General features: G+C 36.6%; 1 protein-coding gene across 1 annotated transcript; it reads right to left on the bottom strand.

The window, feature by feature from the left end:
• Nucleotides 1–2,995: 2,995 nt before the first annotated feature.
• On the bottom strand, nt 2,996–7,805 carry LOC104091787 (LRR receptor-like serine/threonine-protein kinase FLS2). Its single transcript, XM_009597208.4, has 2 exons — nt 4,527–7,805; nt 2,996–3,713 (listed from the first exon to the last, which is right to left on the bottom strand). Exons 1-2 carry the CDS (start codon nt 7,663–7,665, stop codon nt 3,337–3,339), a joined length of 3,516 nt encoding a protein of 1,171 aa, XP_009595503.1. The 5' UTR covers nt 7,666–7,805; the 3' UTR covers nt 2,996–3,336.
• Between the last annotated feature and the right edge of the window lie 2,944 nt (nt 7,806–10,749).

Raw genomic sequence — 10,749 nt, 5'->3', positions numbered from 1 at the left:
AATTTCCCCACTCGAGGTTAGGCAAGATACTTACTTTATTGAAGTTATGCCGATATTCTAAAATCGTCATCTTGCTTGAATTGACCTCCGGACAGCTCAAATCTATCCAAATTAATTGTACCACTTTATTAAAATTCATCGAAAATAATTCCGGATAATAAAACACTAACTTAAAATTTTATTCTAAAAAGTCAGCACAGAGCCCGCCCTTCGGATCCCGACAAAAGTTTTAAGAAATACGAACACCTATTCCGATACGACTTCAACCATACCAAAATTATTAAATTCCGATGACGGATCGCCCTTCAAATCTTAAATTAAAGTCTAGAGGATTTCTACCATTTTCAACCCAATTCACTAATTTAGTGATAAAAATAACACTAGATTTATGTAATTTAACCAAAATCAAGTTAGGAATTCTTATCCCAAGTTTTTCCTTGAAAAACTCTCGAAAAATCGCCTCACCCGAACTTCTTTGGTCCAAAAATGGAAGAATGAGACGAATTTGGACTTTATTCTGTTGCCCAGGGATTTATTCTTCGCGTTCGCGACCCTTCCCTCGCGTTCGCGATGAACAAATTCTCCAACAACCATTTTCAAACTCTTCTCAGACAACCTCTAGTATAATGGTCATAACGTTTTGTACAAAACTCCAAATGATAAATGGTTTAACTCTCTCGAAACTAGACTCAAAGCGCTATAACTTTCATTTGTTGCTCATTTCCTCATTCTTTATAGATTGCGAGATACAAGCTTTCAAAGTCAACCCTGTGCAACAGAGATTTCCAAACTCTTCCCAGAAAGCCTGTAGTGTATCCACCATAACATTTGGTATATAACTCCAAATGACAAATGGTTTACCTTTCTGAAAACTAGACACAAAGGGATACAACTTTCATTTTTGGATCATCTCAAATTCCTTATAGATTGCGAGATATGAGCCTCCAAAATCAGACTATTGCAACTGAGATTTCCTCCTTCGTGAACGCGAGAGTCTCTTCGCGAACACGAAGAACAAAATCCCAGAAGCCAAATCCTTCTTCGCGAACGTGAGAGGCTGCTCGCGAACGCGAAGAACAACACCAGATATCAGCAAATCAGCATCCAAAGTAGCCCAAAATGATCCGAAATACACCCGAGGTCCTCGGGACCTCAACCAAACATACCAAAGCGTCCCATAACATCATACGAACTTAGTCGAACCTTTAAATCACCTTCAACAACACCAAAAACACGAATTACACACGGATTCAAGCCTAATGAACTTAAAAATTTTCGAATTCCACAAATGACATCGAAACCTCCCAAACTACGTCCGAATGACCTCAAATTTTGCACACAAGTCAGAAATGGCACAACAAAGCTAATCCAATTTCCAGAATCGGATTCCGACCCCGATATCAAAAAGTCAACCCCCAGGTCAAACTTCTCAAAAAATCATCTTTCTCCATTTCAAGCCTAATTCCACTACAGACCTCCAAATAATTTTTCGGGCACGCTCCTAAGTCCATAATCGCCATACGGAGCTATTGACATCATCAAAATTCCATTCCGGAGCAGTTTGCTCAAAAGTCAACTCTCTGGTCCACTCTTTACATTTAAGTTTCTAAATAAGGATTGTTCTTTTAATTTAATTCTGAATCTTCAGTAATTCAACTCGACCACACCCGCGGGTCATAATACATATTGCGAAACTGCTCGAGACCTTAAGTCACTAAACGAGACGTTAATTCTTAAAACGACAAGTCGGGTCGTTACAACCTGTGTATGAACTTCCAGCATATTGTGCTAGACCAGTATATTATGCTGGAATTCCATAATATACTGGAGTTGCTAGAAGTTCACATGTAAAAAATTCGAACTCCAGTATATTATGCTGGAATATTTTCCGGATTTTGAACAATATTTTCGTTCAGATTTATCTCTACATGAAAAATGGCTAAATTTCGATTATTTTTAAAACTGTGACTATTTTTCAATTAACACTTATAAATCTGGCTATTTTTGAATTTCACCCGAAAAAATTAAGTACTAAAGAAACTCAAATAAAATCTGAACCAAGACCTAAAATTAGTAGTCTAACAAAAGTTTACAACCTTGTGGATTTCAGCAGTTGGCGCTCTTTTCGTCCCTGTTACCCACAACTAAAACCCTAAACCCCAATATTCATTCTGATTCCCACCAAAAATGCAAAGGCCTTCTCCGCATTCCAATTTCTTCTCTTCTCTTAAACAATTGGAAAAAAGATTGAAACTTGAAAACCCAAATCAACAAGAAACCATTGAGACACCTGAGACCCAGTCTTTTATCAGCCCATTATACCTTAATTGTGATGAGACCTCCATCACCCGCAACACAAGCCTCAAAGAAAGTGAAACCCCTCTTCAATTTCTCTCAAATTCCCCTCTTTTCCCACTTCCCCAACAAACCCCATCTCAGATAAACCCTACACAAGTTGAAAAAAGATCAGTTGATAAAGTTGAAGCTGAAGGTAATGAAGTTGATGAGATTGAACTGTTGATGCAGCTATTGGGTTTATCTGATAGTAAAAGGGAAGGTTCAAAAAGGGTGGAAGTGGATTTGGGCTGTGATGATGCATTTTATGGAAAGATTGTTGGGGTTAAGGGCCCAAAAAGTGAAAAAGAAGTGGAGAGATTAGAAGGTTGGATTGAGCATTTCTTGAATAGTAATAATAGTGGAGAGAGAATAGAATCATTCAGATTGGCTCATTTGCTTTTAGGCAAAGCAGCTCTTATTCATTCAGAGGTTTTTGATGGTGTTGGAAGCTTTGAATTTCCCTCTACTGTTGATGAGTTCTTGCATAATGATCCACCAATTGATTAGGTTGCTTCTTCCCTCTCTAAGTAAATAAATTTCAATAAAGCATTTTTATGGTAGATATGATGGATAATTGTAGCCTTATTAAGGCCTTTATTGAGTTTTGCTTAATTTCAGTTCTAGTTATTTGTGTTAAACAAAGTGTACTCATATCCTGTAGAGAATCTTTTAGTGAAAGAATTCATTGGCACTATGGTGTTGCAATTGAATGCTCACTAACTTTCTATTACATGTCACTTTGTAAAGATCTAGCTTTTTGCTCCTTTGTTGTTTTTTGAGCTGAAATATTCTTGAATATGCTGTTCGAATCTAATATGAGAGCTCAACTATATCCTTCTGGTAAAGCAGGAATGATCGGGAAAACATTTATGGCTAGAAAGACGTAAACTCTGTTATAATGGTAAAGACTTTTTAAGTTATGGACTAGTTCCATTGGCCGCTAAGGGAAACTTGGTAGTGGTTCACATTAACATTGTTGAAACTCCAGCTTCGTCTACATCAAATTGCATCTTTTACCAAACAAGCATGTGAATTCATGCATTCCATCTTACTTAACTTTGAAAGAGAAGACAGAACTTGTTCCATGTCAGGTCTGTCTTCAGGATTAGGAGAGGTGCAGGACAAAGCCAATTTAAGAAGTCCCTCTACTACATCCTGTTTCTTGGAGACATATGAAGCTAGATTAGGATCCACAATCTGGACTAGCTCGTTTATGCCATTTGCAACGGTGTTCTGAACAATTTGATGCAAAGTCATTGGTAATTCATCTGCTCCTGTAAAACCTGTTGGCCTTCTTTTTGTAATGATCTCCATCACTATTACACCATAGCTGAATACATCTACTTTTGTGGTCACTTTCCTCATATATGCAAACTCTGTTTCATAGCGGAATATTTCATGTAAGTAAGGTCTCAAATAAAATAAGGAGCATGTAAAATGTCCAACAAATTCAAAATTAACTTTTCTTTGGTAAGATTAAAGCTGACATTAGCATTAAAAGTACCTTGCAGATTAGCAGATTTTATGTTCAAAATATCACATTATTTACATGCTCGTCCATTCTTCCACATATGAGTTAATCAGTATTTTGTGATTGACGGGCAAAAATAAATCTGCTAAGCTGTATATTGTGATTGAAATAAATGATGTTGTTGCTACTGAATGATACTAAAATAGAATACGTAAACATTACACATTGACCAAAATCAGTGTTGTCAAAGGCGAAAAGCGCTAAAAAGCACTCCAGGTCTATCAGGAATTTAAGCACAAAGCGCAATTAAAGTGTGGGCTTTAGTTAAAAAAGGCGCAACGAAGAAAAAAATAAAAGTATATATGTAATGCAAGAAAAAAAAGTAACAATTTCACTCATAATGATTTCCTTAAAAATTAATAATATCTTTTAACCAATTATATTTATTGCTTTGTACCACTCTATTCAAGGCAATACGGCGTGGGCCTCAGTGTCTTGCCTACACTAAAGCGCAGCCTAAGTGAGGCGAAGCGCAGCGCTTGAGCTTTTTTGAGCTTCAGGGCTTAAGCGTGCCTCAAATGAGCCTTTGACAACACTGACCAAAATATGGATTGTGATCCCCATATAAGTTGTTTGTTGATAGCACTCTTTTGTTCATGTTAATGTTAACAATAGAATCCAGACAAACTATGGGTTAAGAATTTGTAAGAAAGATTACCTGGCGCCAAGTAACCAATAGTTCCTTCAAATGCGGATGCTGATGATATGCTGCTCCCATCCTGGAGATGAATACCCAACATCCTAGCTGTCCCAAAGTCACTGACATGTGCTTCCATATTTTCATCCAGGAGAATATTTGAAGGCTTCAAGTCACAGTGCACTATTGGAAAATCATAGCCTGAATGCAGGTATGACAAACCACTAGCAACGGAAACTAAAATATCAATCCTATTGGACAATGTCCAGTCATCCACCACTTGATCATAAATAATATTGTCCAAGTTCCCTTTCTCCATGTATTCTAAAACTAAAGCCTTTAGCTTCTCGCTTTCCCAAGCATAACCGAGTACCTTAACCAGGTTCCTGTGTCTGAGTTGGCTCAGAGTCTTGACTTCCCTGTCAAAGCATTTATCAGCTTCTCCTGCGAACCGGTGATTCAGTTTCTTAACTGCTACAATCTTTCCATCTTCCAGTCTACCCTTGTACACAGTACTTAAACTGCTGGCTCCAATAATATTTTCTGGACTGAAATTATCAGTAGCAAGTTCCAAATCCTTTTGATAAAATCTCTTGAGGCTCAGTGCTGAGGTATACTTTGGAATCATATCCTCCGTGTCTTTCACCTTTTGCTTCTTCGTGTACTGATGAAGAAAAAAGATTCCCAACATGAGAAGAATGAGACCAAAAACAGATCCAAGTGCTGCAAGAATGATCAAGGTTTTCTTGGAAAAACCGTGAGTATCTGCTCGGATGCTTTTGGTGCTGCAAGGCATGAGAAACTTAGGTCCACATAGAGATGGATTTCCCACTAAATCTGCCAACTTTATATTGTTGAATACACCCCCCTTTGGAATGTGACCTTCAAGTTGGTTGAAAGAAAGGTTGAGATATTTCAATGCAGGCATACTGGCAAATCTCTCTGGAATGATTCCCTTGAACTTGTTATGTGAAAGATCAACAGAGCGAAGATGTGGCAATCCTGCCATTTCAGGAAGTTCGCTTTCTAATCTGTTCCTTGAGAGATTCAAAAATACAAGCTCACTTAATTTGGTGAGAATTGCACCTGGAGCAGGACCAGAGAGCATGTTTCCTGATAGGTCCAGTGAGAATAAGTTTTTGCATCGTCCAAAGGATCTGGGAATGCTGCCTGATAGATTGTTGTTTGACATATCAATCTCTTGAACCATTTCTAACACGCCAATCTCATCTGGGATCGTTCCGTCCAAAACGTTGCTGGAAACGTTCAAGTAAAATTGCATACTTCTCATGCTGGCGAGTACTGCTCGAGGAAGAGATCCGGTAAGAAGGTTGTGTGAAAGATCTAAGGTCATCAGTCTGCGGAGGCTCGCCATGCTCTCTGGGATTGTACCATTAAGCTTATTTCCGCTCAGATCCAGCAACGAGAGTAACTCCAGTTTGGATATCTGGTGAGGTATTGGACCGAAGAAATTATTGTTCTGCAGCCGGAGTTCATTGAGTTTTTTAAGCTCAAAAAGTTGCACCGGAAGTTTACCTTCCAGCTTGTTGTCAGACAGCGAAAGACCCTGGAGGTCTGAAAGCATTGAAATTTCTGGTGGTATCACACCTGAGAAACTGTTTTCGTGAAGCACTAAATCCATCAGTTGACTCAGTTTACCAATCTCTGGTGGGATTGGCCCGAGAAAGGAATTAGTACGGGCTCTTAGAACTCGAAGTTTAGAAAGTCTGCCAATCATCGGTTTGAGTTTCCCGCTGAAATTGTTACCACTCAGATCTAGAACTTCAAGCATTGAGCAGTTAAAGAAATCGTCAGGAATCTCCCCCACCATTTTGTTTGATCCCAAAGACAAAAATGTAAGATTGGACAACTGCCCCAACCCATTGGGTATTTTCCCCGTTATTCTATTATAAGAGAGGGTCAAAACTAGAAGATGTGAACAATTTGTTATGCTAGATGGAATAGATCCCTCTAGGAGGTTGTCATTTGCAGTTAGATTCTTCAGATTATAGAGCAACCCAAATTCTGATGGAAGTGATCCAGTCAATAAATTGAAGCTCAAAGACAAATATGTCAAGTTTGTCAATTTTGTTATAGTTGATGGAATCTCCCCAGACAAGCTATTTGAGTGGAGGGTAAGCACTTGTAGTGACGTTGAAGATCCCAACTCGGGAGGAATTTGACCAGTTAGCTCATTCTGTGAGAGTCCTAAATGAGCTAATGACTTCAGGTGGAACAATGAGGCTGGTATACTGGAGTTCAACTGATTGTTATACAATCTGAGTGTTTGCAAGTTTTCTAAATTTCCAAGCTCAGAAGGTATGCTTCCAGTGAATTGATTAATATACATGTTCAAGGTAACAAGATTGGTACAGAGGCCAAGTTCAGATGGGATTTTACCAGAAAGGAAATTGAGATGCAACTGAAGAGTTTCTAAACTTGACAAGTTGCCAATTTCTGGTGGTATAGGTCCAGACAATTGGTTTTCGCTCAGATCAAGGGTTTGCAAAGCTGTTAACTTTCTAATGGAGGTAGGAATAGAACCAACGAAATTGTTTTTATAAGCTACAAAAAACTGAAGATTAGCCAAATTACCAATATCAGACGGTAATTTGCCTGTGAAACTGTTGTTGATGAGGCTTACTAACAACAATTCAGTGCAGTTGCATATACTGTCAGGTATACTCCCATTCAGAAAGTTATTTCCAAAATCTATTAACTGCAGGTTTCTGAGGTTTCCGAGTTCAGCAGGAATTTCACCAGAAAGCAAGTTTTCATAAAGAATGAGCTCAACCAGCTTTGTGCAATGCCCCAGCTGAGGTGGAATATTTCCAGTAAATGAATTCAAAGTTAGATCAAGAACCTGGAGCTTGGAGAGGTTTCCCAAAAACGGAGAGAGTTCGCCTTTGAGCTGCGTCTCAAACAGCGTAATGTTGATGACATGGTTTGAAGAAGGATCACATGTAATTCCAGACCAGTTGCAATGGTGATTTGCATCAGTCCAATCCACAAATGCCCCAAAAGGGTCATCAGAGATAGAGTTCTTGAAAGCTTTCAAAGCAGCAACTTCAACTTCCAAGCTTGGAGTTTGGCCATATGACAAAGGTATGAAAAAGGTAAAGGAAAATATGGCTAATGCATATAAAACTGTCTTTGACATTGTTGGTTCAAAAGAAGAAGCCTCACTGAATGAAAAATCTTAAGCTGAAACTAAAGACTTTATACACTTATTCTAGAATCTTTATTCACTGCTTTCAATAGAAGTCAATTAGTCGTCAAAAATAAGGAAAATGACTTTCATTCTATGAATCTGTTAGAAAATACCAAGTATGCCTCTAATCTAGGATGTCCCGTGTTAGAGAACAAGTTGCCTGTGCCTCCACACAGGAAAAGAAAGCAAGAACTACACCTACTCAAAACCTAGGAGTTTATTAAAAATATCAAGCTGCCTGACCACCAAATAAATAGTAAACTCAAAATGTGCATTCACATTAGATTAAGTCAACTTTTTTTATAGAAGTGGAACATGGGGCAGAAATGTCCTGGAAGTTGAGTTCAGTTTATTCTTTTCTTGAGAAGGACAAGGTGGAGGAGAACTGTGAGGAAAGTGGCAATTTCACTTTGATACACCTTAAAATTGGAAGGTGAAAGATGTACTTGATAAGGTGCCAATAGGCAATAACTAATGGTTTGTTTAGGTTTCAATGGTAAGGTAATTTATTTATTTTCATAAGTGTTTAAAGGTTAGGTACTGAGAAGTCATAAATAAAGAGAATCTTTATTCTCATAAACAAACCAAAAGAGGGAAATAAGAAAAGAAAGATGATAATCTTACAACAAAAATGACAAAAATTGTGTGCCAAACGCGCATTGAGTAGAGTCCAAGGGATGGTCACGAGCCAATATCTCAAATCAGAGTAAATGCAAGTTGGGCAGGACACTCCAATATGAATATATATGATGATTGACTCTATGAGCTATCCATTACTACAGTTTCCCTGTCAAAAGTAGTTGAAACACGGCATTCAATGGTGGTCTTTTCCTAATATATAGAATAACTAGTTAACTTGCTCGCTCGCATATAAACTCATTTCAAGTACAATATAATAGCAAAAGTTAAAAGTAAAACGAACATTAGGAAAGATATATACACATAAAAATAATTTTAAGATAAAAAATAAAATATAAAGAAAGTTATTCCAACGCTCATTATACAAAGAGCAAAATATGTAATGTTAGCACTACAATTGGCTTTTATGAGGCTCCCATGCTGGACTTAAAAGTCTCAATTCTCATGCATATGAGATGTTGTGGTCGGCAAGAAAACCGTTCGTAAAGCTCGCATCTAAGGAACAAACCGTTTTGGTGTTGTTAGTGATAATACAAATACACCCAGTAATAACATATTTGTGTTGTTAGCAAAAAATAAAAAATAAAATAATTAATAATTAATAACATTAATTTATTACTAATAAACATCAATTATGAAATGGGAAGAGAATCAGAATATTACTCCAATAGAGAGATTGTAATGGAAAAATTAGGAAAGTGAAAAAATAGAAACTGATTCTAAATCCTGATTTATCTAAACCCAAAGAGTCCTCTCCTCTTCAAATTCAAGTTATAGCCACCATAAAGACTTGATATTGCTATATAGCGCTCCGGAGAGAAACGACTTGGCAGTTCATTTCCTTTGGAGAAATAATAGAAGATGAATATTTCAGATTTAAAACTTAAAGAGACCACACCATTTTCTTTTTGCTAATATTGCAATATGAATGCTTTTACTGAATTTAGATGTCGTCGGCAAGATTGTTTTAAAATATACATTTATAAACATTTTAACTGCTGTAATTGTTAATTCTAGATTACTTCTACAAACTACCGCAAAAAGATTACCTCTCTGGACTTCAGAAGCTCACAAAATATAGCGCAAGTTGTTTAATTATATTTTCACACTTGAAAATTTCTCTTTACACTCTACAGTTCGAACAGACATTGTCAATTGTTTCATTAATCATGTAAGATGGAATAATCTTTAAAACACTAAAGAAACATTGAATATAATGAAAATATACTTGTATTGCTGACTTTAAAATAAATGAATGCTTGAGATTCCTAAGCAAAATTTACCAAGTTTTGCAATATAATATAGGCCCGATAAGTATAAGCCAACTTTACCATGAACAGAAATTTGGATGCTATGAAATTAAATTTGATGTCCACAATTCGAATATGATAAAGTCTACGTAAATTGCGCATAACTCTTGCATGAATGATGTTAAATCTGTAGTGTTATATCAGGGAGGAAGTTTTTTTAAAGAAAATATTACTCAATATGAATTGATTTTCAAGCAAAGGGTGGGCATGATTCAGCAAATGAAGGAATTTATTTTTAGCATTGATAAAGCAAAGTAATTTATGTTTGAATTTTGACAAGATTAATGTGAACTAGTATGAACATTTGAAGCTTCCTTTTAGGAAAAAATTGGTAGATGCATTTTTCATGCATTTACATTGCATGTTCACACTTAATATGATGTCATGCATGATATTATTAAGGCCATTTCTCTTCTATAAATAGCAAGGGTTTTGTTCATTTGTAAACATCTCTCACTTGCCTTCTTATCTCCTAAGGCATTTGAATCTTCTTTCTCTCTTGTAGTATTTCACTTGTATTTTTGTAGTGAAATAAATTTGAGTTGATTGTGTCTGAGGACTAGGCAAAAATATAAATTTTGCCGAACCTCGTTAATTTCTGGTGTTCATTTTATTATTGTCTCATTTACTATTTATTAGGTACCTTTAGATATAGTAGTTATGATTTAATCACTCTCTATATATTCGGCTTCCGCAACAAGAAGGCAGAAGCAACCAAGCTATAAAGATTTTATCAGATCAAGGATTGTTAAAAGGAGTAAAGACTTGCAATTTGGAGTTTTGTGAGCATTGTGTCAAGGGAAAACAAACAAGGGTTAAATTTGGAACAGCAATCCATAATACTAAAAGTATTTTGGATTATGTTTACTCTGATATTTGGGGTGCTTCCAAAATATCTTCATTAGGTGGGAAACACTATTTTGTAACCTTTATTGATGACTTTTTCCGGAAAGTGTGGATGTATACTATGAAAATCAAAGATGAGGTGCTGGGAATTTTTCTCAAATGGAAGGCGATGATAGAGACTCAAACAGGCAAAAAGATAAAGTGTCTTCGCACAGATAACGGTGAAGAATACAAAAAT

Source organism: Nicotiana tomentosiformis, chromosome 2 (genome assembly GCF_000390325.3).
Source record: "Nicotiana tomentosiformis chromosome 2, ASM39032v3, whole genome shotgun sequence".
Classification (NCBI taxonomy): Eukaryota; Viridiplantae; Streptophyta; class Magnoliopsida; order Solanales; family Solanaceae; genus Nicotiana; species Nicotiana tomentosiformis.
This window is presented reverse-complemented; position numbering and strand designations above follow the sequence as displayed.

What these genes read in the sequence shown, in the direction of transcription:
- LOC104091787 (XM_009597208.4), bottom strand. Translation starts at nt 7,665, where the DNA reads ATGTCAAAGACAGTTTTATATGCATTAGCCATATTTTCCTTTACCTTT. An exon ending in TATTGGTTACTTGGCGCCAG is followed by an intron (nt 3,714 to 4,526) that starts GTAATCTTTCTT and finishes GCTATGAAACAG; the next exon opens with AGTTTGCATATATGAGGAAA.